This window comes from Ursus arctos, unplaced genomic scaffold (genome assembly GCF_023065955.2).
Source record: "Ursus arctos isolate Adak ecotype North America unplaced genomic scaffold, UrsArc2.0 scaffold_25, whole genome shotgun sequence".
In the NCBI taxonomy this organism is placed as follows: domain Eukaryota; kingdom Metazoa; phylum Chordata; class Mammalia; order Carnivora; family Ursidae; genus Ursus; species Ursus arctos.
In genome coordinates, this window is record NW_026622930.1 from 35340008 (window position 1) to 35367318 (window position 27311).

Consider the following 27311-nt stretch of genomic DNA (forward strand, 5'->3'; position numbering starts at 1 on the left):
TATGAAAATACATTAAAATTATTTTTATACCTAATTTAATTAATAAAATTAATTCAATGTTAAATACATTTTAAAAGTATTTTCCAACCATCTACAAGCGAAGTATCTGTCCGGGAACAATGATCTTAACTGTGCTCTCCGAAGTCCCACTCAAGGAAGTCAAGGGAGTCACAACAAAGGAATCCAAACTCGCTTCCCATAAGCAGGTGCACAGAATACAATTCAGAAAGATACATGTAATGTAAGAACAGATAACCTAGTTCCTCTAGATAATAAATCTTTGTTTCTCCCTAAACTAAAACTAAAACCGGAGTGAACCAAAACTGTTTCTATCAAATAAGAAGTGAATGAAATTAAATTATGATTTCTAATTAAACACCTACAAATTCAATACTATTCTATCTCTTTATCTTATTGGTGGTGGTTTTTTTTTTTTTTTTAAGGCGCTGCTACAGAATTTACTCAATGCTGATCATTATAATTTGTTCTTCACCTTCCCCACGGATTATTATCGCTTTTATAACCAACTCATTATTCAGTTACTGGAGTAAGGTCTCAAGACAATTTCTTAATTGTGATGAAAACGTGCTGAATCCATCACTTGAACAACAGAGATTTTAACCTATTAATTCTGTTTACTCAGATGGAAAATAGAGAGGACCCAGATGGTAGAGTGTGACTCAGGAACTGGCATCATAAAGGGAAGGTAACTATAAAATACGGGAGGGCACTGTAGGCTCTCCCATGGCCCTTATCTCCACCTGCTGGGTTTTCTGTGAGGGATCATTCTAACGCATTCTGAAGCATACAACAGTGTTGCGCTGCCCACACAGACGGTCTTCAAAATAAGGAAGGGCTTTATTTGTAGGGCTTACGCTTGGTGCACCCAACACTAGTTTTTTTTTCTGTAGCTCCTGAGCCAAATGGCTCTCCACAAGATTATCCATCACTCAGAGTGAACTATCCCTCCACTGACCGCCCCTTCCTTGTTGCCCCAACATCAGACAATGTGACAATTTGGTCAAGATGATGACAACCGAAACAAATATTCAGAGCCACTGGCTTTTCAGGTTTTGTTAACTTGACAGCAACACAGTTGAACTATGGGTTGAAATGGCCTTCAAACACATTGTTTTGAACAATTCTTCTGAATTCTTTGGAAACATCTAACGCATATGTGGCCTCAACAAAAATAATGAATTCTATACTCATGGTGGTATTATTTTCTAATAAAAGATAAAACTTCTCTAATAGTATTTTCAGACGTTACCTGCAGGTCTGCCAGTTTACCCTGCAGACAAGCACTACTCCTTTCCTCGTCACCGGAGAAATCAGAAATAATTCTGAATTTGTTGTTTTCCAGGTACAGCTCAAGATTTTCTCTGTGCGTATCATACCTAGAAAAAAATTAAATGCAATGTTACTGAATTTTAACAAAAAGACAAAACATGTTTTTAAATTACTGTCAATTATACAGGAGGAAATCTCAGGGAACTTCTGCTTAAGTTACTGGACCATGTGCAAAAATTATGACTAATAGATTATAAACATGTATTAAAGTATAACATGTTTGCATCAATGACAGGTTTTTGGTGGATTTTCCAGTTAATGTAAAGGGGTTACCTTTCTTGTAAACTACTGAGGGCTGCATTCTGATCCTTTTCATACTTCTGCATAGAGCTTTCTTCCTGTTGAGGCTTTAACTTGGATTCCAGGTTAAAATTCTTAATCGATCCCATTGCCTAAGTAAATATGCAAAAAAGCAAACAAAGTATCTTCAGTATACTTAACTGGGATATACACACGCAAATGGAATATACGACTGGAACATATATACAAGCATAATATATTTCAATATACGTAAGTATCTGGAAGAGATGAACACTTTATAATACAAAGGTATGTCACTAATTCTTTATACCCCAAACCAGGAGATAATGCAACTTATTTGAAGCTTCTCAGCTCCGAGAAAGACCTTCCCCTAGGACGGAGGGGACTTATGACACGGAGTCTCACCTTCTAATTGGTATGTCAGCACAGAAAAGGTGTTCTCCCAACCCCTAAATACGGTCTCCGCCTGTGACCGTATGGCCATCGTGGAAAGCAGACAGAAACCTAGCATGCAGAGGCGGACTCTGGAGTCAAATACACTTTGTCCTTCCCCACGGCTTCTGACTGGCAGTCTGGGCTGTGACCTACAGTCTATGCCCACTAACCGGAAATGCAAGAATTCAGAAAATTCAATTCCCAAGGAAAGTAAAGGACATTATACTGAGAAAAAGACAAATGATAAATAAACTAGTTCAGCTCAGTGAAGAGGCATCCGTACAGATTCAAGTCCACTTCCTGTACCCTCAATAGGAATGTCCACAGACAGTGTGTATTCATAATGGCTACATGGGGCACCTGGGTGGCTCAGTCGTTAAGCGTCTGCCTTCGGCTCAGGGCTCAAGCCCCACGTCAGGCTCCCTGCTCCACTAGGAGCGTGCTTCTTCCTCTCCCACTCTCCCTGCTTGTGTTCCCTCTCTCGCTGGCTGTCTCTATCTCTGTCAAATAAATAAATAAAATCTTTGAAAAAAAAAATAACGGCTGCAAATGGTCTCTTTCTGAAAGAACTGTTTGTATCCTCAGAGGAAGATAAAGCAACGCTCACTATGGCTTTGGTTCATTGTATTGTAATTCTCGGAAAAGGAGTCTTCCTTGGATTATTTAAATGGGAATTCTCAGCTGATGAAAGTAATCAGATAATTCGGACCAATAGTTAACGAGAAGTGGATTACTGTACACTTGGCCTTTTTCATTGGGTTTGCTTCTAAAATGCATTCTCCACATTTCACACCTTTTCAGTTGATGGCCGATCCTGTGATTCTGCAGATGGCACTTCACTGTGGACACCCCTTCCTCCGTTCTCAGATGTGTTCACGGTCTCCCTAGGGAGGAATCAAAACTGCATATTAAAACAGAGGAAGACACATGACGCCTAAAAGAGAATACAGAACACTCCCTGTCATTCAATTTCGCAAGGAGCTTCATCTTGTTTTTCCCTGACGTGTAGTCATTCCTCTGAAGCACTAACTTGTTTTTCAACGAGCCTCCCATCGTGGGTTGCAGTGTCATACGAATCTCGGAAGCACATTTCCGAAGTCTTTCTATCTTTTGTTCGTAATCTTTGAGCGCTCTCCTCACTTCTTGTTGACTCTTCTGTGACGTCAGCTCTTCACACAGCTCCCGCAAGACGTCCATGTGGTGGTTTAGCTGGTACAGACTGCCTTCCTCAGAAAAGCAGGCCTGAGGGAGGAAACAAAGCAGGAAATGTGCTTCAGATGAGTTCACATGATTAGTCCATAAGGACTGGAAACTAACAGATGTGACTTCGACACCACATTCTTTTACAGGCCATCCACCGCGTGCCTGGTGTGGTGACGGGCACTGGAGAAAAAAGATGAGGAAGTCAGCCGGAAAGGGATTCACCACAGTCCAGTAATGCAGTGAATGAAACCCCAAATGTTACCCCAAAATATGCCTCTTTTTTTTTTAAGTGATCTCTCTGCCCAACGTGGGGCTCAAACTCATGATCTCAAGATCAAGAGTCGCGTGCCCTACAGACCGAGCCAGCCAGAAGGCCCCCAAAATATGCCTTTCTGACGTGAAAATTATTTTGAGCTAAAGGCAATTAAGAAGCAGTAAATACAGAAAAAACTCCCTGCTTTCTGCCTAACGGCTGGAAATAAAGTCTCTTTTCATTAGAGACAGACTCTCGTCGGCCCAAAGATAGTTCCAGAGGAATCTGCAAACAAACCTTGTTAAACTAACCCTTATCTTTATCTTGTCAATTCCTTGCAAATGTGTGGTCTCTTTGTTTAATAGTCATGAAAAATTCCTTCTCTGCTTACTTCTTCGGGTCTTCATTCTCTTGTCAAGGCTCCTGTGTGCATGTAACAATTCATTAAAATACGTATGTTTTTCTCCTGTTCATCTGCCTTAGGCAGTTTCATTCTCAGGGACCCCAAAGGGGCAAAAAAAACCTTTTTCCTCCCCTACAGTGGGCACACACCCAATGTGCACCTAGTGTGACAAGTGTTAGGACAGAGCCACTGCCTGCTGTAAGGAGTCAGAGAAAAACTACCTCACCCGTGGGAACCGTCTCAGGGAGAGGCAGAAAGAACAAGGACGAGTCCTCCAAGTAAAAGCAGAGAGAGGTCCTTCCTACCAGAAGGAACAGTCAAGAGGAAAAAGGCTTCAGCTGTTCTCGCAGAACAGCGGTCTAGTGTGCTGGAGGGAGGGCATGGCACAGGAGAAGGAATGCTGAAAGCGTGTCCTGTGGCCAGACTGCCTGCATGGCCTTCTAAGGAGCTTGGAGATGTTGTGAGAGGAAGGGTGAGCCAGTGACATGGGATTTGTGGCTCAGAGGGGTCTCTGCGGTGATGGGTGTGGAAGATGATGTGGCCATCATCACATGGGGAGAATAACCCAGGCTGAGGGCAATGGCAACACTGGTGGGAAGGAAGGAAAAGAAGCAGGGGTTCTGAAGAGGAACCGAGGGGCCCTGGCACCCGATTCCAACATGGCTGAGCGGGAAGGAAAGGGGACAAGGAGGAGGAGAGCTCGCAGGCGACACTGCCCTTCGTGACCAACAGACACAAGAGGAAGCAAAGTTTGAGAGGAGGTGTTATTGGCTGGTTTTGGACACGCCAAATAGGAGGTCTCTGAAGAACACTGGTGACATCTACTACTCAGAAACAGAACCTGGAGCTCAGACGAAAGGACTCAGCTGCACATAGAGATTTAGGCACTATCGTTACAGAGAGGGTTTTATCATTACAACCGCAGAGGGGGGACCTGGGTGGCTCAGTCGGTTAAGCGTCTGCCTTCGGCTCAGGTTATGATCTCAGGGTCCTGGGATCGAGCCCCTGGTTGGGCTTCCTGCTCAGTGGGGAGTTTGCTTGTCCCTCTTCCTCTGCCCCTCCCCACCCCTCGTGTGTACACACACTCTCTCTCTCAAATAAATAAATAAAATCTTTAGAAAAACCCACAAAAACGCAGAGGGCATAAAATCCCCTAGAGCAAGCATGAAACCAGCCAAAAATGGAGACTCTCAAAACTCAAACATTAAGATTACACACCAAAAACAAGAGAAATTTGTGGGGCGCCTGGCTGGCTCAGTTGAGAGAGTATGCAACTCTTGATCTTGGGGGTGTGTTTGAGCCCTACATTGGGTGTTGAGATTACTTGGAGAGAGAGAAATTTGTGAAGGACACTAAAAAGAAGCTCCTCCTTCCCTCAAAAAATAATAAGGAAAAGCAAGAGAGATTGACATTGGGAGAGCCACAGCAGTAGAAAGTTTAAAAGAAAGAAGAGGGGTCAGTATTGTCAAATAAATAGACGCAATCATATTGGATGGGGGCCAGAAAGAGGTCATGAGGTTCGCCCCCAATTTGCTATCTTTTCCAAAAGCAGCAGTTCTAAGAACACCATGTCCCCTCAAAATCAACCATGGGTACATTAGCCACAGGTGACACATTTGTAACCAGAGTCTCAAGGACAGGGGCCACTGAGACATAGTAAGGAAAGTCATGAAATATAACTTGATGCTGAATTCTTCTCACTTCTAAAAAGCAAGCAGCACAGGCTGTAGTTAGAGCTCAAACACCAGAAGGGACGGTCCCCAGGGGATGGACGGGAGGGCTGAAGTGATTTGCAGAGCAGGTTTAACCCAAGGCTCTGGACACACACGACCATGGAGGATAAATTCCAAAATAATGACAGCACTTACATGGAAACAGGTGGTTTACCTCATGTTCCTTGATGAGACCCTTGGTCCTCCCTCTACGAATTAGCTTCTTTTCTTTATTTATTTGTTTTTCGAGTTTTGAAATAGTGTCACTGAGTTTCTCTTTTTCAATGTCTATTTTCAGTTGTTGAATATATAAAGACATCTCATGATGAAGAGACTGCAAAAAAGAAAAAAGAAAAGAAACCCACAGAGGCACACAGTAACTATGGGAAAAGAATACACTGAAAAGATTTTCATCAAAAACCCAATAAAAAAAAACAATAAAAATATTTGTAGTAACAAAGGATAGAAAGGGAGTTTAAATGGCATTCTGGGGGCACCTGGGTGGCTCAGTCGTTAAGCGTCTGCCTTCAGCTCATGATCCCAGCGATCTGGGATCAAGTCCCACATCAGGCTCCCTGCTCAGTGGGAAGCCTGCTTCTCCCTCTCCCACTCCCCCTGCTTGTGTTCCCTCTCTTGCTGCCTCTCTGTCAAATAAATAAATAAAATCTTTAAAAAAAAAAAGTTTTAGGGGCGCCTGAGTGGCTCAGTCATTAAGCGTCTGCCTTCGGCTCAGGGCGTGATCCTGGCATTATGGGATCGAGCTCCATGTCAGGCTCTTCTGCTGGGAGCCTGCTTCTTCCTCTCCCACTCCCCCTGCATGTGTTCCCTCTCTCGCTGGCTGTCTCTCTCTGTCAAATAAATAAATAAAATCTTTAAAAATAAATAAATAAAATTTAAAAAATTAAAAAAGGTTTTAAATAAATAAATAAATAAATAAATAAATAAATAAATGGCATTCTGGTTCGTCCTTGTGTCTTTGGGGAGGATGTTTATAAAACATACCAGACCCAGAAATGTATTTTCTTTTTCTAACAACTAAAAATATGTGTTAGCTGTGAAAGACACCATTAAGAAAACAAAGCCAGTTGCAGACTGAGAGAACGCACATACAAAACGCATAGCCGAGCCTAAGGAGAAATCGCACGGAACTGTACCGTGTCTCTGGGATGGGATTCTGAAGTTAGGATAAAGGACAGATGGGAAACATTGTGGAAACAGAGGACTAACCACTCTTTCTTGAACACAATCTCTGTGGCAGGGGCTTTAGAGAAATCCTTGCAATAATCCTGCCAAGAAGTTGGGGTTATCCGCATTTTATCAGTGAAGTTCCTAGAAGTGAAACGACTTACCCAGGGTCATAGCTGCTGAGTCTAGGTCTGTCTGCCACCAAAACCCATGCCTGTTTCATTAGGAAACTCTGTATGCGTGTGTATGTGTTGATACGTTGTCTCAGTCAGGACCCAACTCGGGACCGAGGAAACACGAAGTACTTAACTCAGAGTGAATTAAATGCAGGGAACTGATTAGGCAAGAGATGAAAGAGCGGAGAAGATAGAGAGGGGACCGGAAGGCCATCTGGAGGTGAGCCCGGCTACCAGATTGCTACTCCCGCCCGGCTGGAGGCTTCAGAGGAGCCCAGAGAGAAGGGTCATCAGAAGACCGAACCCTGTAACCCGCAGCCAGGCGGAGACACAGCCACCACAGACACTGCCCAAGAGAGGGACTTTGAACTCTCCCTTCTCCCCCTCCAGTCACCCTCTACTCTCTAAACCGTGCTGTCATTGGCTGAACACAGAAGCCAGCTGGGCCCTGGGAACGGCAGGATCGGCCTCGCTGTGACACCAAGCACACAGGGGGGCTGCCAACAGTGACTGAGCACAGACGGGCCCGGGTCAGCTCTATCAGCGGGACCCCAGACACATGGTTCTTACCTCCCACTTGGCACAAACACCTCTACTCTTGTCTTCCAAAGACAGCTTTACATCCTCAGATACAGTATTTTTCAGTTCTTCAACAGCTTTCAGATACTTGACCAGACTTTTAGAATTAAGAATTATTAGCGCTTCCTAAAAAAGAGAGTGCAAATGAGAACATGAAAGCCTCATTCTACGGCCAAGTCCTCAAAGCCAATTCTGGTAGGTCTTTAACAGGCATGAGGAGGAAAAGACTTTTGAAGAGTATGACGATTTAGGGGAGACTTTTGCAAAATAAGGTTGACATCCCTTTTGTATCTCTTGAATTATTTCAAAAAGAATTGCAAGATATTTATTATTCAAATGTAGATAGACATTTGAGAACCAAAGACTTCCTTAGGATATGCAAAATGAGTTTCGTTACCCCCTGATAAATAATTAAAAGGATTATTGTGCAGGGTAACACACTGGCACTGTTTCCTCTAACTTTCTTAAGTACTAGTGAGTGGAAGACCATACTTCATTAACAATACAATACGAAGAATATGCTAGCATGTTATTAGAGATTAGTGTTGCAATAAGACAATTTATAGGGTTAATAGGCAACTATTTCATCTTGTGCATAAGCATTTTTATGCGGCAACAAGTCAACATTACCTATTGTCCACTTCAAAGTTTTGCCTGGGGCCAACCATACTGGCAGTCCTGCCCCAGACAGCAGAGATGTGTCTGCCCCTTATCTCACACTTACCTGCCGGGAGTATTTACCTGGCAATTACCTGGCAGAAACCTAGTTTAGTTAATTAGCAAATGACAGAACAAAGAATAGTCTGGGGCTTGTGAAAGAGGCAGAAAACCTACAGGAGACCGAAGACAAAAGTAGTTCTAGGGAATAAGGCAATTAAGCTGGGTGGGAATTCATTCACGCCCTCATGACACTTGTCATGGGCCTACTGCAGAAAAGGAAGGCTGCTGAGCCCCAGGGCCCTCCCCCACGGCCTCTGTGAGGGTTGCTAGACTTAGGACCTGGGGAGACACTCTAAGCCTGTATGCTGGCGGGGGGCTCCTACTACTCGTGCATCCCTGGAGTGCCAGGAGCCTCAGGGCAAGACCTACAGGGCAGGGATCGTGCTTCTGTTGTAAAAATGAATCTACTTCGCTAAATGCCAGAGATAAAGGGGGGTGGGGGGAAACCCTGACTCAGATTCCAAAAAGCAGATGGTCAGGAAGAGGAAAATGGTGTCAGGCTGGCACGTCGAACTCCCCTCGCTGGTACAGAGGGGCCTGGAGCCTCCATTTTTTCTCTGCCTGCTGTCTCTCCTGAGCGGACCACATCAGCGTCCTGACAACCAGCCTCATGACTATTTATGAGAACCACTGACTCTTTAAGGTCACTTGAGCAACTCTCAGCAACCTGGGAATAAAAGTGGCAAAAAACCATAGAGGAAACGGGTCAAAGGTGGTGACCAGCGCCCTGCAAACAGCACAGGCCAGGCAGGGAGGGCTTTGAGGTCATGGGAAAAGCAGTGTTGAGATGGCTGATAACAGGGCCCAGTCTGGCTCACAATCCAGAAAGCCAAACAAGGACTGAGGTCCAGAAACGTGAAGGAGGCCACAATGAGACTGAAGAGGCTCCTTCTCCTCAAAAGAGTGGGGGCGGTCCCCCCAGATGCCTAACTCATTTTAAATGTTCAGCAAGTGTGTGAAACGTCGAATAAATGAATGAATGAAAGGACACATATCACTCAACCTCTCCAGTGTGTCCGGTGGTAGAGACCTGGTCTTACTTGTACTTCATATCCCCCCAAGCACCTCCCATGTGTTAGTTAATAGTGACTCTCTGGTTTGCACACATCTCCAGCCGCCTATCAAACCAGGAACAAGCAACCTGAAACTGTCTCCATTCAGAACATCACTGGAAGCATTAGGTCCACATAGGACTTTTATCAGAGCACGTTAATAAAAGTGTTATTTTACATTCACAGAATTTTACCTATTCCAAGTGCCTTTGCCTTATTTTCATAAAAGTCTCACAACAAATTTGGTAGCTGAAATTATTATGCCCATTTCACTGATTTAAAAAGCAAGAGAAGGGGCGCCTGGGTGGCACAGCGTTTAAGCGTCTGCCTTCGGCTCAGGGCGTGATCCCGGCGTTATGGGATCGAGCCCCACATCAGGCTCCTCCACTATGAGCCTGCTTCTTCCTCTCCCACTCCCCCTGCTTGTGTTCCCTCCCTCGCTGGCTGTTTCTATCTCTGTCAAATAAATAAATAAAATCTTTAAATAAATAAATAAATAAATAATAAAAATAAAAAGCAAGAGAAATTAAATTCGTGTTCAGTATCATAGAATCAGCTGTGCTCTTGACACTCTGCCACTAGGTCCACTCAGCAGGTCCATGATCAAATTTAAATTGAAAATATTCTTCATGTTGATGTCTAATAGTTTCTGGGAACAATGTATAAAACGGGGAAATTTTTTCAAGTTACAATAACTTTGTAACTACAGTGATGAAAATATGTTGATTTCAAATGAGACAGATAGCTGATAATAAATAGCCTACATTTGATGGTTGAAAGCGTCCCACCTTATATTTTGAAATTAGTCCACTCGGGCTCTCTTTTTGTCCAAGTAATTGCTCAGCCCTTGTCATGTAGGAGTCAAGCTCCTTCTGTGACTCTTCCACCTTCAGCCTGACATCCAGGTTTGGTGAATCATCAGCTGAGTTTTTTAACACTGCAACTAATTTTATCATATTGATCTGCAAAGACAAAAAATTCTCAATACCTGGCCCAGCTGTTCAAGTCATAAATGAATAAATACATTCTTTAAGTAATAACTCTTATTTTCCCACTAGATATAAGAATATCCTATTTATTATATTGATATTTTCTAATATGCTCTAAATTATTTAAAATACAGATATAAAATGCAAAAGTAATATTTTATAGAACATTTCCAACCTCCAGGGCAATCCTTACCTCTCGTCCCCATTCTGCCACTGGCTACTCACTTTTAAAGACTAAATTCACTAAAAAGGAAATATTAAAGAGAGACCTGAACTTTCTCTTTGGCTTCTTGAATCTTTGTCTGAAGCCCAACCGTGAGAACACGTTGAAGTGACTCCCGGCTTGAAATATTCTGTACATCCATTTGTAAGGTATCTTCAGTTCTAGACACAAGCTCTTCATACATAGAGCCTTTGGCAATAAGATGCTGTTAAAACAAAGTGAGACCACAGTAAATAATCCGATTATATGTTAAACATTAGACTTAATCTCATCACGACATCAGAAAAAGTTAATTATTCATCCAAAATGAGGTAAATCTGTACTCCAAAAATGTTATTTTAAACATTCATTTTGAAACTTTATATTAGTACCGATTCTGAGAAACAAAGTCTTTTATAGATTATTCTTTATACAGTAAGCACGTTCATAAACTAAAGCCTGGAAGCAATACAATGCCAACAGACAGAAAATAAGTTGAGAGAATAGTAATAAACCTTAAAATGAAGTTGTTGTAAGTCAAATCAGTCGGAAGGAAACTCAATAAATGCTACTGGAGAAAATGACTATTGGAAAATAAATCTTTTTAAAACCATGCTTTCTACAACATACTAAAAATAAATTTCAGATGGATCAGAAAATTACATATAAAATAGGAAACCACGAAACAGAAGAAATTAACCATGAAAACCGATCTACTTCCTCTGGGTGTGAAGCGACCTTTTTAGGGGTAAGAGTAGGAACATAAACATAAAAATTTCCTATGTAAAATAAAATAAACAATTTAAAAGTCAACGACTTGGTAAAAATATGTGCCACACAAATGAAAAGAGCTTATAAATTCAATAAGAGAAGTACCAAGATCCCCCCCAAAATTCAGAAAACATAGGAACAGATAATTCACAGAAACAAATGGTTGATTAATACATAAAAGATAGCTCAACCTTACATGTAATTAAATAAGTACAAATTAAAATAATAACAAGGTACTGCTTTTCAGTTATCAAATCAGCAAAAAAAAATTAATTACAGTGCAAGGGTGGTGTGAGTATGAGAATATAGAAATTACATTGTTTAATATCAACTAAGAAAATGCTGATTGTATTTATCTTAGAGCAGTGGAATCATGGTGATTTTTATTTTCTTCTTTATACTTTTGTGCATTATTTAACTGTTATACACTGAGCACATTCAATTATAATTTCAATTTTTTTCTTTTTTTTTTTTCAATTTTTTTTTTCAATTTTTTTCTTTTTAATTATAAAAGTAACAAAAGCTCACATAAAAAAACTCAGGAATGGAAAGGTACAGAATGTAAAGAAAAAGCCTCTTTTCTTCCCCATTCCTCCCTTAGTTGTCATTCAAGTCAATCATTCACATACTCACTTTAAAAATACTTGGTTTGCATCTACTAGGCAACAGGAAATGTGCTAAGAGTGGGGCATAATGCAGGATCAACACAGAATTAGTTATCTGTATGTATATCCTTACACACATTTTTCTATGGCTATAAAAGCAGAAAGTATAAAAAGCAAATGTTTTATGCTCAACATCACTCATCATCAAGGAAATACAAATCAAAACTATGATGAAATACCACCTCACAACGGTCAGTATGGCTAGAATTAACACAAGAGACAACAGGTGTTGGCAAGAATGTGAAGAAAGGGGAACCGTCTTACACTGTTGGTGGGAATGCAAACTGGTGCAGCCACTCTAGAAAACAGTATGGAGGTTCCTCGAAAAGCCAAAAATAGAACTACCCTATGATCTACCAATTGTACAACTAGGTATTCACCCAAAGGATACAAAAATACGCATTCGAAGGGGTACATGCACCCCAATGTTTATAGTAGCATTATCAACAATAGCCAAACTATGGAAAGAACCCAAATGCCTACCAACTGATGAATAGATAAGGAAGACGTGGCGTATATATATACAATGGAATACTACTCGGCCATCAAAAAGAATGAAATCTTGCCCTTTGCAACAACATGGATGGAGCTACCGTATATTAGGCTAAGCACAATGAGTCAATCAGAGAAAGACAAATACCGCATGATGTCATTCATTTTTGGAATTTAAGAAACAAAATGGATGAACATTTGGGAGGGGGCCAAAAGAGAGAGGGGGGGAAACAAATTATAAGAGACTCTTAACTATAGAGAACAAACTGAGGGTTGACGGAGGAAGGTATGTGGGGGATGGGCTAGATGGGTGATGGGTATTAAGAAGGGCACTTGTGATGAGCACTGGATGTTATATGTAAATGATGAGCCGCTGAACTCACATCACCTGTACTGCTCAGCAATTTGCATTTCTTACTTCACCATATATCTTGCTCTAATAAAGAACTACTTCATTCCTTGTTAACATAAGTATATCCCAGCATGTCTGTATTTTTATTGTTTATAAAAGGCTTTAAAATACTGAATTTCTCATTCCTCATTCATTTCTTTCACTAAAAGAAATTCCAGATATAGCAAATAAATAAAAATAAAAATAAAAGCACTGACAGATGGCACAGGTAAATTTATATAATACTTTCAAAGCAATAAAAAAATACCATTCTTATAAACCATGAAAACACAAAATGCTATATATACACCTTTCAGAAAGGTGGATTTAAAAGAATTACATAAATATTCCTTTATTCCAGGAACTTTCCATCTTGTTATAATTTGTGACATGCTCCGTAAGTTTTATAGCTGAGCTGGAACTCAGTAAAAACCTCAACTGTAACTTCTTTCCCAGGAGAACTGAATGATATTAAAACACACTCTTGCCTCATTGCTTTTCAATGAGTTGACCTGCCAGAGAATAAAGACAGAAAGGTTTTTAACAACATCTGTCACCCTCCCTCCATCAAGGAAGGAAGGGAAAATGGTTTAATCAGTGGGTGAGCTTTCAAAGCATAGATCCTATAATCTCTTATACTCACACTGCACTGACCTATCTGACATATCCTAACTCATCTCCTCATTGACCTTGGAAACAAGAGACTATTTTAATCTCCATTGTGTAGCTGGGAAAGGTAGTTCAAGAATTGAGACTCATAAGGTATTATTAGTGGTGTCCTAATCGATCCTCTGTCTTCAAGCAAAATCTCAGCAAATGATCCAGGGATGACAATCCATGCAATTTTTAAAACTCTGAACAAAGAAAATTCAAACAGTAGTCCTATTACTATTTATATTTTTTAAAGATTTTATTTATTTATTTATTTAGAAATAGAGTGAGCGGGGGTGGGGGGCAGAGGCGGGTGGGGGAAGAGGGAGAAAGACTCTCAAGCAGACTCTCCACCGAGCTCGGAGCCTGATGCAGGGCTCCATCCCAGGCCCCTGAGATCATGACGTGCGCCGAAATCAAGAGTCAGACGCTCAATGAACTGAGCCACCCAGGCGCCCCGTTACTATTTACTTTAAAACCTTGTATTCCTCTTAATACATAAGTCCACAACCATGAAATCCATCCTTCTGGTACTTTCACGCTCATACCTGTAAAGCTTCTTCCATTGAGGCATCTACACCCTCTTCAGGTCTCAGAAGCTCCAAAAGGGATTCGGTCTCTGCCTCCCAGATTTCCATTTGTCCAATGAGGTTTTCAACCTCTTCAGCCATTTGAAGTTGCCCTGTGAATTCATTTTCTTTCTCATGTTCTTCCCCAGCCTATAACATTCAAAATTATCATTAAGATGATGGCAACATTTACATTATAAAATAATTTGCAGTTAAAAAAAAACTTATCTTTTTTTCCCCCTGAAGATGGCTAATTCAACATATTTTAGTAACTTAAAACCTAGTTTTTGGACAATGATGATAGCACTTTATGATCGTATTTATCACTTTAAAAAGTAAAAAATCTGTTCACATATATTTTCTTTTTTTTTTTTTTAAGATTTTGTTTATTTATTTGAGAGAGCAAGAGAGAGAGCGAGCACAAGCATGGAGAGGGGCAGACGCAGAGGGAGAAGCAGACTCCCCACTGCGCAGGGAGACCGACACGGGGCTCAATCCCACGACCCTGGGATCATGACCCAAGCCCAACGCAGATGCTTAACAGGCTGAGCCACCCAGGCCTCCCATGTTCACATATATTTTCTTAATGAGAGGATCATTCCTATCATTTAGTTACTATCATCTCCACTTTACAGATAAAAAGATTAAAGGTTAGAAAATTAGGGTAATGACTCTATAGACCTTTCTAAAACTCATATACAATTTAACTCAATACAACTCTGAGCAACAGCAGTTGTGCAACGTCACCAAGAAGAGATTCAGAATCCAGTTTCAACACAATTAAGCCATTTCCCCATTAATCATCTCTCAGTATCCTACAGGTTGTCATGCTGTAGCTTTACACCTTACACAATAGATACATTCTTAAAGTTGTTGTTAATCAGACCATATCGTAAATGTATCAGAGGAATATAGTATTCTGCATTCTTATATTCTAAAAGCATACTGTACGTTTTCAGATCTTTCAAGATTCTCTGAGCAGGTCTCCTTATGGTGGGAAATACTGGCACTCCATCATGGCAACTTGGCCAAAGCCGGTGAAAAGTTACTTTAAGTGAAGTTGGATCCACTATTATTGGAAGGAGGCACATTTCCCAAATCACAGGTATTATATTTTACATGTGTATGATTTTTTTTTTTGTTCCTTTTCCATAGTCTTATCTATAATCTAAAGTCATTCTCCAAATTATCCGACAAAACAAGAAATAAAGATTATATTGTCCCCCATCGTACACAAAGGAAGCAAGACCCAGGCCAGGGGCTACACCAAAGCTGGGTAATTCCTGAGCACAAGTCAGAAATCATCTGAAGAAAATATCAACCCCATTTCCACAGCTCAGAAGTCATGGCTGCTTCCGCGTGTCTGTGGAACTCCTTGGCGAGTGAGAGACACAGACTAGAACACTGAAAGCTCCTTCATGAAGGGATCCATTTAAGCAGTCTAGTGGAAAATGACCATATTTTAAATGTTATCCAATAATCACATTTACCACTGTTTCAACAATCTGGTTTTATCAAAAGAAAAATAGCCAAGTTGGGGCGCCTGGGTGGCTCAGTCAGCTAAGCATCCAACTCTTGACTTTGGCGCAGGTCGTGCTCAGGGTCACGAGGTCAAGCCCTGCATTGGGCTCCACACTGGGCGTGGAGCCTACTTAAAAAAATTTTTTTTAAATAGCCACGTTAATTCTCTATACAAGTGAAATACATAAAATATGACTATTTTACCTTTATATTCTGATTATGATTTTCAGGAAGTTCTACTGACATAGATGTTGAAAAATCAACAGTTGGTTTTCCTTCTTTAGATAGCTGAATATTTTCATAATTGTCAAAATTGGGCTGATCCTGTTTTTTTATAAGTGGCAGGTTCATCTCCTATAAAAAATGTCATGAAATTTAAAGCCCATATTTTTTATGTGAAGATATATTATTACCAACAATAACTGGACATAATATATTCAATATATTTCTGGGATTTATCACATAATAACAATGTTGTAAAGTATGAGAATTTCCCAAAAAACACCTCAGTCTCATATTATTAAGAATAAGAAACAGAATAATTTAATCATTTAATTTCAAAATTTATTTATTAAAGGTCTGCTTTTATAAGGCACCGTGCTTATATATATATATAACTACAAAGCTATATAAAGCTCAGCGTATGTTCTCAAGGAACTTGGAATCAGTAGGTAAAAACACTTACGTTGTTCTTAATAGTAAATGAATTTCAACTAGAGAGCTATATATTACATGTCCACACAAAAACTTGTACATAAATGTCCATAGCAACATTATTCGTAATAGTCAGAAAGGTGGAAAGAAGCCAATGTGCATCAACTGATCAATGAATAAATGAAATGCTGGGTATCCATACAACAGACCATGATTTGCCAGAAAAAGGAAGTAAGTACTGATACTTGCTACAACAGACGAACCCTGCAAACATGATGCTAAGTTTAAAAAGGCGAGAAAAAGAAGACCAGATATTATACGATCCCATCTGTGTGAAATATCCAGAACAGGTAAATCTACAGAGACATAAAGTAGACTAGTGGCTGCCGGGGAGGCTGGGAGAAAGTGAGGAGTGACAGCTAATGGGTACAGAGTTTCTTCAGGAGGTGACAAAAATGTTCTAAACTTCAGGACGGTGATGGCTGCACAACTTGGAATATACTAAACATCACCGACTTACACCCTTTAAGTGAGTGAACTGTGTGCCATGGAAATGATATCTCAACGATGCTGTTACCAAAAAACAAAAACAAAACGAAAAAACTTACAAGTTGAGTTTTTGTAATAAATTTTCTCCATCTTTTATTCAGCCTTCTCAGTTCTTTAGAAACAGATGATCCAACTTCATCAGTACTGACTTGAATTAGGAAATTCCCCACTTCATTTAAAGCAGTATGTTCCACATTCCACTGGGACAGTGTCTCGAAGGGGACCTACGCACCATAGAAGCCACACATTTTAATGACGTAACACTTGTCTTTCCATTACCTATAACAGATCTTTACTAAGGTTGGTTCTAAGCAAAAGCGAGTGTGAGATTCTTGTAGAGACTCTGAGCCTTTCCTTCCCTGTTGGACTAGCTCTTCATTCCTCATCACTAATTGGCAGGCACAGGTTGTCTGGCATCATTCCTGGTCCTGAACTTTCAGGAAGCCTCTGACGGCCTATCTTTCTAAGTGGTTAATGAACTTGGAGCAAAGGTTCTCAAACATTTATCAGTTCACAGTGCCCTAAATGTCTCAGTAATTGTTTCATGGATTCCCTAGACCAGAAGATTCCTCTTACAGGTCTTATTTTCAAGTCAGCCAGTCCAAACCACTTGGTAGTTACTTGCTGCACAGTGTCCAACAGACTGATGTCACTGTGTCTCCCTCACAATTTAAGTTATCTTGAAAGTCCTCTTTGGCAGCTCACGGCACCTCAGCACAGAGTTTGGGAATCGCAAGGCTTAATGTGTTATTTTTCTCAGTTACGTGAATTTTCGTAAAAGGTCTTTAGTGGATGGAGGTAGAGAGTATCATGCTAAGCAAGATAAGTCAGTCAAAGAAAGACAAACACCATATGATTTCACTCATATGTGGAATTTAAGAAACAAAACAAATGAGCTACGAGACAGAGAGAGAGAGAAACCAAGAAACAGACTCTTAACTGTAGAGAACAAACTGATGGCTACCAGAGGGGAGGTGAGCGGGGGATGGGTGAAATAGGGGATGGAGATTAAGGAGTGAACTTGTCCTGATGAGCACTGGATGCTATATGAAAGTGTTGAATCACTGTACTATACAACTGAAATTAATATTACATGATATATTAACCAACTAGAATTTAAATAAAAAATTTAAAAAAAAAGATCTTTAAACACAGAAGTGTTGAAAGCCAAAGATTTGCATTTCTAGCATCACCTCAGATGACAAGAAGAATAACTCACTAACCCCTCAAATATTCTTTTTGCATTCCTACACTTATCACAAATTTTACTTTCACAAAAACAGCTCATTTTCAGCTGAGTAACTTTAGTTTCTATTTGGGAAATATTTAATCTGAGAGGCTGTCTATATCCACTTGCAACATAAGAAAACAAATGAAAGAAAAACTATCTCAGAGAATAATCATAAAACAGATCATTACATGACTAGCAAATGAAAACAATAATAAATTACATTGAAATTTCTTCCATACCTCTCTACATACGTCTAAGGTATTTTCATTTCTTCCTCTAGAAACTCAGGGAGATTTTCATCCAAGTGGAAAAATAAAACTTTTTTAAACATCAATTTATTTTAAAGGTATCTATAAGCTATCAAATACTCCAAGTCTTTCATTTTCTTTCCAAAGAGAACTTAGCAATATATCTTTCAAAAGCTACACTCTGTGTGTGTGTGTGTGTGTGTGTGTGTGTGTGTGTGTGTGTGTGTGTGTGTAAAACCTATAATGAAAAGAAAACTTCCTTTCGGCAATTATATTAGAAAGAAACTAAACTCTTTCCAATACCTTGAAGAATTTTTCCAAGAGCTGTGCCTACTGTTCGCTGGCCTCTCACTTTTGGATTGAAAATGAGGATCTCCAAACAAAATGAAAAAAAAAGAAAGTAAAATTGAGGAGGTACCATTAGACTGAAAATACCTCTTTAATCTGTTCCTTCTTTGTCTCCTCAAAACAAGCCTTGAGTAAGCGAAGTTTTTCCACATAAGTAGCCCAACATGTCAGAACTTTTTGTAGAGTGGATTTCACATTATATATTTTTTTTCTATACATACAAATATTATATTCCACCGTGGTATATTCTTTGCTAATATCCTGATATTCTCCAGCTATAATTTTAACAAAACAAGAAAGTAATCTCAGAAAACAGTTTATTATTAATAAAAAATTACTGTTAAGAAAAATATTTGCATATTAATTGACAGTGGTAAAATAAATACACACTCTGACAATATTAAAAGTGAACGCAAGAATTGTCCAAAGAAAATACACTTGCAAAACCAATTCCTAAAACATTAAGGTATAAAGTAAGTGAAACAGATAAAATGTTGTACAGCTTTACCTAAACTCTTATGGATTTCTTCACATTTCTGAAAGGAAGCTTCAAGTTGAGCTAGGAACTCTTTTTCTTCAATAAATTTCTGGGGGGAAAAGGAAAAAAAATATACTGACAGTTTTCACTATTAAAAATGTGCCAAGATATCCAGATAGAGACATAAATATTGACAAAGCACTTAGGCATGAAAATTTCTTTAAGGCCTCAATACTGTATATTTGGGTAGAAAAGAAGGACAGGTCATGAAGAAAGACAGTTAAGACCTAGGAGACAGTATGAATTATACAGGTATGAAGACAATGCAGGCATGAGACCTGACAAGTTTCTCTCACTGCAGTGACATAGTTCTACAACGGTTTTCCTCCTGTGGGAAAAGGCAAGTTAAGTACAGAACTTTGAAAATCTCTTATTTCACATATTTATTAATGTTGAACAATTTACATCAGTTTCTCTAGTTTCACACATTTTATTAATATTGAATAATTTTTTATTAGACATTAGAGTATGTTACAAATAGACACCATCCATCACACAAAAACATTTGAGAAACTCCCATTAGTCAAATCGCCTGTCCTATGCAAGCAAATTCTGCTATGGAAAAATACAGAGTTAATTAAAAACTCCTATTTATTGTACATTGAATAGGCATCAATGGTATAATTACTTAAATGGAAAAATGAAAAATCAAAGAAAGAAAAAGAAAGAAAGATATTTAAACCTAGTCTAATTTAGAATGATGCCTCCTATTGGGGAATGTACAGTGTTTAAATCATTCATTGTAGATAAATCTCTCTTCATCGTGTTTTTCAATTTTTGCACTAAAATTTATAATCTTGGCTTTTTCTTTTCGGTCTCTCATTCCAAAGAGAGGGAAACAGAAAGAACGGTACGTCCTAACTGTAGAATGATGTTTCTGGGCTGCTTTTGTTTTAATTTACAAATTAACATGCTTATATTTAAATCATTGCAACGGTTTTTTCCCTATAAATTGCAAGAGCTAATAAACCCCCTCTCCAAAAAAAGCCTCAAGACAAAATGTACTGTCTTTCCCACTCTTACAAGTTGAAAGGCTAAGATAAAATGTTCTAAGAAAAAATTAATTTTTGAATAAAACCCTGAATCTGAGTGGGAAAAAATATTAAACAAGTGAAAGTTGGAATTGTTAATGGAAATAACGTTGAAACATTTTCTATTATGTTAATTAGCCTGGCTAAGTGACTGCCCCCTGGTGAGATAAATAATACTGTTTCCTTCTTCTTCCTCCACCCAGTGTCTGTTATTTGACTACCTGGGATTCTGTTCTCCAGGCAATTTTCAGCTAATGAAAGCTACCAAGAAAACTCATCTCAAAACCTGAAAAGGTGAAGGGAAATTGTGCCAAGGAAAAATGCAAACCCAGCTCCCAGACATGGAGAATACTTGTCTAAGACACAAAATAAAAGAGCTTACATGCCAGTCTTCCAGCAACAATTCCACAGATTCTTTGTTCCCATATTTGATGTTCCAAACATCCAACTTTAATTTCACTTCATCTAGCAAACCAAGAACTGAGCACTTATAGTAATGAAATTCTAGACGTGGAATGAATTTTTTCCCCAAAATGTTGTTGATTCTGGAAAATATTGCAGGTTTTAGAATTTAACTTAATATTATTGCCCGAATGCAAGATAATCTATTTGGCATTTCTAAAAATATTGAGCCTTTGGCTTTTTATTTTAAACACATGGAACTCAGATGTATCCTCAACCCTTCTTTTTTTTAAAGTAAGCTCTATTATGCCCGCTGTGGGGCTTGAACTCGCGACCCTGAGATCAGGAGTCACGTGCTCTACCAACTAGGCCAGTTAGGTGCCCCAAATCTTCTTTTTTTAAAGAAAAAAAAAGAAAACGAACATTGTGGCTAAACACAAAACAACTATTTCTGAGATGAAATCATCTAATAGAACATTTTCTGAAGAAATGATTCCCCTATTGAAAAAAATCCTACAATAAAAATAAATGTTAATCTCCAAAATACTAAATTTACAAGCTTTTGTATAACTGAATCCAATTATAATTTCAACATCTATGTATTAAAACAGCTTTCATTATTAAGGCTAACACCCCTTTATTATTCTAGTAAGTTACTTATAAATGATGAGAAAAGAGGAGATGCTATGGACTACCATCAAATAATCTCTCTATAGTATTTTAGGATTTACAAAGTGCTTTCAGATACCCATTACACCCAGTATCCTATCATCATCCTGTATTTACAAACGACGATACACGCTCAGAAAGACAGTAACTTCATCAAAACTCAAGACACGGAGCTCAGTTTCCGACTCCACATCCGAACTTCGCCCACCAATGAGAGAGGAAGTATGGTTAGCATGATATAATGTGACTATTACGTAAAATGTGAAGGTACTGTTAATCAAGATTTCAGGAACACTGGGCAGAAATTATGTAAAAAGCTATCATTTTCTGGTCCCTGTGGCCTCATGTTAGTGCTCAAACATGAATGGTATGAGTGGTAGTGTTTACAAACCGTCCTTTCATTTCCTCCAATTTCTTAGGTGGAACCAGGGGCAAATGTTGTTCGTCTCTATTGTCAAATGCCAGAAGAGTACTCCAATGACAATCACATTTATCCATCAGATTCTGAAAAGAAATTTAGCATGACATGAACCAGACTTCTTGCCAAACATTGGAACTGGGGGTTTGTTCATTTCATTTGCACTGCATCTTTTTCCAAAAAAAATCAGAAAGCCCTTTTTTTTTTTTAACTAAAACTTTGCGAATGAGTATTTTCATCATAAGTGCTTTAAACTGGAACATTTTACAGAGAGGCAGACCGTAGTTTCTTTGGTAAAAGCATTATCAAAGTCTTTTGTTTTCCGATTTCTTTTCCATTCCTTTGTGGGTTCACGTGCTATAAATGTCACATATCAAATTCCTTCATGCCATTTTACTGAGAACCCAATCTCTCACATTTTAAACCAGTCTCCTCCCTCCTTTTTGGTCAGGCTTCACAATTGCTTTAGAACTTACTAGACTCTACCTTCTTGTTTCCACCTTGAACTCGCACAATGCCCACGAAGAAAGTGAAGGCATCTTGGGCTCCCAAAAATCCCCAAGGTAATCATTCCAAACCATCCTCAAATACCCATTATATTTCCTCCCCTTCTCCCTAGGACAAAGTCTTCCTCAAGAACAGTCCCTAACGAAGCATAGATTTTTCCATGTTTTTTATTTTCCAACCTTGATTAAAGTCATCTTCTCTTGTATGAGAGCCATGGCTTCGCAGTAATCCTGGGAAGCTGGCAAATCTTCGTCTATAAGCTCCTCTATCTCCTGGAGCCAGGCTTCGATTTGATGCAGCGGTGAGGGCAAGGCATGATTCAGCTCTGTTTTCCACACATCAATCTGAAAAAAAAAATCTGTGCTTCAGTAGACACTCCTCCAAAGTTTACTTCTTCAGGGGCGCCTGGGTGGCTCAGTCGGTTGAGCATCTGACTCTTGGTTTGGCTCAGGTCATCTCAGGGTTGTGAGATCAAGCCCAGTGGAGGGCTCCACACTCAGTGCAGAGTTGGCTTGGGATTTTCTCGCCCTCTCCCTCTGCCCCTCCCACCCCAAAATAAATAAACCTCTTGCTTCCTCAGCCTTCCCACCACTCCCTGCACGTACAGGAGTCACACAAATGCCAACTACAGATTTCCCCAGACACTGACTGCACTCCCAAGGTGTTCACTCTTGCTGTCCCTTCCTCTTGGACTTTTTCCCCACTAAGCACCATCGGAACTCACTCCCACATTGATTGATTGATTCATTCATTCATTCCGCAAAGATTTATTAATAACCTGTTGTGTTAAAAGCTGATAGAGCTATAAAAGGCTTCTGGAATGGAGAAGGGACATGTAGTGGTCACACCCCACAGAGTACATGCAGCAGTGAGACATAAATTAGACGTACACACGTGGGAACAGTGGGGCATTTTAAACATATGTGCTCAAAAATTTAAGAAGCAGGGGCGCCTGGGTGGCACAGCAGTTAAGCATCTGCCTTCGGCTCAGGGCGTGATCCCGGCGTTATGGGATCGAGCCCCACATCAGGCTCTTCCGCTATGAGCCTGCTTCTTCCTCTCCCACTCCCCCTGCTTGTGTTCCCTCTCTCACTGGCTGTCTCTATCTCTGTCAAATAAATAAATAAAATCTTAAAAAAAAAAAAAATTTAAGAAGCAGAATAACATAGAACATCAATTTACACAACTTAAAAATACGTGAGCATATAAATAGAATATGTATTTTGCAAGAACATACAAAGCAAAAAGATACACATTAAGCACATTACAATAGTGGCCTAAGGAGAAAGGGAAATGGAAGGAGGGCATGGGTATAGAAAGAAAGAAACACAAATTAAACAAGTGCATAAAAGTAAGAGTAGGACTCTGCCCAGACCCATGTGCCAGAAAGGGAAAAGTAAGTTTAACACAACCATCCTCATCTGAGGGCCAATCTGATAAATACAAAAAAAAAACAACACAGGTCTTGCCTGAACCACCTTCGTAGGGGAAGCAAAGTAGATGGCTACAGTTAACTGTGGTCAGCGATATAACAGCGCCAGACAGAGGGGCCCAGGAAAGACCCTGGAAGAACACTGATCACACAATGATGCCCGGAATTCTTTTTTTCTTTTTTTTTTTAATTTTTAACTATTTTTTTGTTTTTCAAATTTTTATTTTAATTCCAGTTTGTTAATATTCAGTGTAATATCAGCTTCAGGTGTAGAATTCAGTGATTCATCACTTACATACAACACCCAGTGCTCATCACAAGTGCCCTCCTTAAGGCCCATCACCCCACCACCCCATTACCCCATCCCCCACCGACCTCCCCTCCAGCAATCCCATTTGTTCTGGATTCTTAAGAGTCTGTTTCCTGGTTTGTTTCCCTCTCTTGCCCCACCCCTCTCCAAGTACATCTGTTTTGTTTCCTAAATTCCTGAGGCAAGGGAAACAAAAGGAAAAATAAACTAAAGGGATTTAGATAAAAAGCTTCAAACTAAGAGGTAACCTTCAGACTGGGAGAAGATATTTGCAAATGACATATCAACTAAAGGGTTAGTATCTAAATACATAAGGAATTTATCAAACTCAACACACAAAAAAACAATAATCCAGTTAAAAAATGGGCAGAAGACATGAATAGACAGTTTTCCAAAGAACACATTCAGATGGCTAAGAAACACATGAAAAGACACTCAACATCACTCATCGTCAGGGAAATACAAATCAAAACCACAATGAGAGATCACCTCTCCAGTCAGAACGGCCAAAATTAACAACACAAGAAACAACAGATGTTGGCAAAGACGTGAAGAAAGGGGAACCCTCTTACACTGTTGGTGGGAACGTAAACTGGTGCAGCCACTCTGGAAAACAGTACGGAAGTCCCTCAATAAGTTAAAAATAGAGGGGCACCTGGGTGGCTCAGTCAGCTAAGCATCTGACTTTGGCTCAGGTCATGATCTCATGGTCCTCGTATCAAGCCCCATGTGGGGCCCCACACTCAGTGGGGAGTCTGGCTTGTCCCTGTGACCCTCCCCCCAACTCATGCTATCTCCCTCTCAAATAAATACATGAAATGTTTTTTTAAAAAGTTAAAAATAGAACTACCCTACGATCCAACAATTGCACTACTAGGTATTTACCCAAAAGATACAAACGTAGTGATCCAAAGGGGCACCTGTACCCCAATGTTCATAGCAGCAATGTCCATAATAGCCACACTATGGAAAGAGTCCAGATGTCCACTCACAGATGAATGGATAAAGAAGATGTGGTACCTATGTGTGTGCAGGTGGGTGTGTATAATGGAATACTACTCAGCCAAAAAAAAATGAAATCTTGTCATTTGCAACAATGTGGATAGAACTAGATGGTATTATACTAAGCGAAATAAGTCAATCAGATAAAGACAATTATCATATGACCTCACTCATATGGGGAATTTAAGAAATAAAACAGAGGATCATAGGGGAAGAGAGAGAAAAAACACAATGAGACGAAATCGGAGAGGGAGACAAACCATAGCAGACTCTTAATCATAGGAAACAAACTGAGGGTTGCTAGAAGGGAGCGGGTTTAGGGGGATGGGGTAACTGGGTGATGGACATCAAGAAGGGCATGTGATGTAACGAGCACTGGGTGTTATATAAGATTGATGAATCACTGACTCTACCTCTGAAACCAACAACACATATTAATTAACCGAATTTAAATACAAATTTTAAAAAAGAATGTGGTTTTTTATCTGAACTCACGTAGCTCTATTATGGTTTTTATGACATTCTCCTTCCAAAGACACCCACCCCAAGATCAAGCAAAATTAAAATGTGTTTCACTCAAATGACTTCCTCTCATGAAAGCATAAGTTTAAAAAAAAAAGAAAAAGAAAGTATGAGTTTTAAATCTGTATTTCTCTTTCCATTATAATTCTACTAAATGAATTGCCACTATTCTTAAAGTTAAATTTATTTTAAATAGTAGAAAGAAAAAGCAAAATTACATTTTTAAAAGAATAGGCTTATCTGATTCATCACTAATTGAAAAATATTTACTGAGTGCCACCATATGTGAGACAAGTATCAAAAAGAAACATATGAGCAAATACCCAAGTATAAAGATGTTAAACGAGAAAAAAGCTAGGTTTCTTTAAGGCAGTCAAATGTAACTATTCATAAACTAGAAGCACTAAAAATAGTTTTCACATTGTTTTGCTCTTTTCATAGGTTTACTGAGGTATAACTGACAAAACTGGAAGATAGTTAAAGTGTAGATCATGATGATTTAATACACATATACTTTATGGAAAGATTCCCATTACCCAGTTAATCAACACATCCAATCACTTCACATATTTTTCTCTTTTTTGGTGGGAGCATTTAAATTCAACATTCTTACCAAATTTTAATGATTTAATACAGTGTTATCAAGTTTAGCCATCATGTGACCTTACCCAACTTACAGCTGAAAGTTTGTACCCTTTTACCAACTTCTATTCCCTCTACCCTCCATCCCTGACCACTTTTCTACCCACTGTTTCTATGAGTTGACTTTTTTTTTTAAAGATTCCACATATAAGGAATATCATGTAGTATTTTCTTTGCTTTAGCTGCTTGCAAGTTTATCTTCTCAACAACATATGGCAAAAGGCAACTCTACAATCTTAAATCATTAAGTATATGCGATTAAGCCTCCAGTTGGAAAAGAATGGAAAAAAATTTTCATTATTATGAATTTTTAATATGTTTTCATTATACCCAAGTTATTTGTGCGTTTGTTCAAGTAAAATAAGTCAGAAAGTTGATACATGTCTGAATTAAAGAGAGGCTAAGAACAATAGCTCTAATTCAACTGATGATCTTTTCACAACTGAAAGAAAGCTGTACACATTTTGGATGGAACAGAAAGTGTGCTTTCCACCTGGGAGCTGAACTCCATTCATGTAACGGTCAGAAGAGGAAAGACAGAAGATGATATTTACCTTTTATTTCTCTTCTTTCTCATTTACCATAGAAAAAACTGGCTCCATACTTTCTTAGTTTTGGAAATTACTTTTGTATTTGGATGAAAATTTGTATCTGGTCTGCCCTGATCTTGTCAGGTCAAAATAACATAATACTGCTATTCTGAATGCTGGCTTAAAATGAAACCATTTACTGTGATGCTTTGAGGTAACTGTGTGCTCCAGCAACTGAAGCAGAAACTGTCTAGATAGCATTGACTTTTATAGACCTGATGACTTTAAAATTAATATGTCTCATTTGCCACACCAAGACAATGAGCTGCAGGATATCCAACTAAGGAATGGGTTTTCAAGCTATTATCCATTTGCGGAACTTACTCTTGCAAGATCGTTTTGTGTTTTTTTGTTTTTTTGTTTTTGTTTTTTTTTTTTTGCAAGATCGTTTTTTTAATGGTTTTCCTCGTTATTGTGGGCACTTTTTCCAAATCATGCTCAATAAAATAAGGCCAGGTCTTTGTGACCTGGAACAGCATGAACTCTACAGACAATATCTTCTTCCTCTCCTTCCATTTTGTTAGCACTCGTAACCGAGAGCTCCTGCCCTTTGCAAGGGTCAGTTTCTAAAGCTGTGGTAAGAACACGAGCTGGGGACGCAAATGAGCCCTGCCACTTGATGGGAAGGTTTCTGGAGC

At 39.2% G+C, this 27311-nt stretch overlaps 1 protein-coding gene across 3 annotated transcripts in view; it reads right to left on the reverse strand.

Moving 5' to 3' along the window:
* SYNE2 (spectrin repeat containing nuclear envelope protein 2) overlaps nucleotides 1-27311 on the reverse strand; it is a 308022-nt gene that overhangs the window by 187228 nt on the left and 93483 nt on the right. For all 3 annotated transcript variants that reach the window (XM_026486841.4, XM_044379732.3, XM_048220054.2), the window contains exons 12-27: nucleotides 22355-22519; nucleotides 21642-21754; nucleotides 20562-20724; nucleotides 19119-19197; nucleotides 18698-18885; nucleotides 16843-17007; nucleotides 15785-15934; nucleotides 14039-14209; nucleotides 10588-10746; nucleotides 10118-10291; nucleotides 7549-7683; nucleotides 5793-5951; nucleotides 3077-3288; nucleotides 2840-2930; nucleotides 1624-1742; nucleotides 1271-1397 (exon numbers count right to left, since the gene is read on the reverse strand). In XM_026486841.4, the coding sequence (XP_026342626.2) occupies nucleotides 1271-1397; nucleotides 1624-1742; nucleotides 2840-2930; nucleotides 3077-3288; nucleotides 5793-5951; nucleotides 7549-7683; nucleotides 10118-10291; nucleotides 10588-10746; nucleotides 14039-14209; nucleotides 15785-15934; nucleotides 16843-17007; nucleotides 18698-18885; nucleotides 19119-19197; nucleotides 20562-20724; nucleotides 21642-21754; nucleotides 22355-22519 (2370 nt within the window). The remainder of the gene's footprint in view (nucleotides 1-1270; nucleotides 1398-1623; nucleotides 1743-2839; nucleotides 2931-3076; nucleotides 3289-5792; nucleotides 5952-7548; nucleotides 7684-10117; nucleotides 10292-10587; nucleotides 10747-14038; nucleotides 14210-15784; nucleotides 15935-16842; nucleotides 17008-18697; nucleotides 18886-19118; nucleotides 19198-20561; nucleotides 20725-21641; nucleotides 21755-22354; nucleotides 22520-27311) is intronic.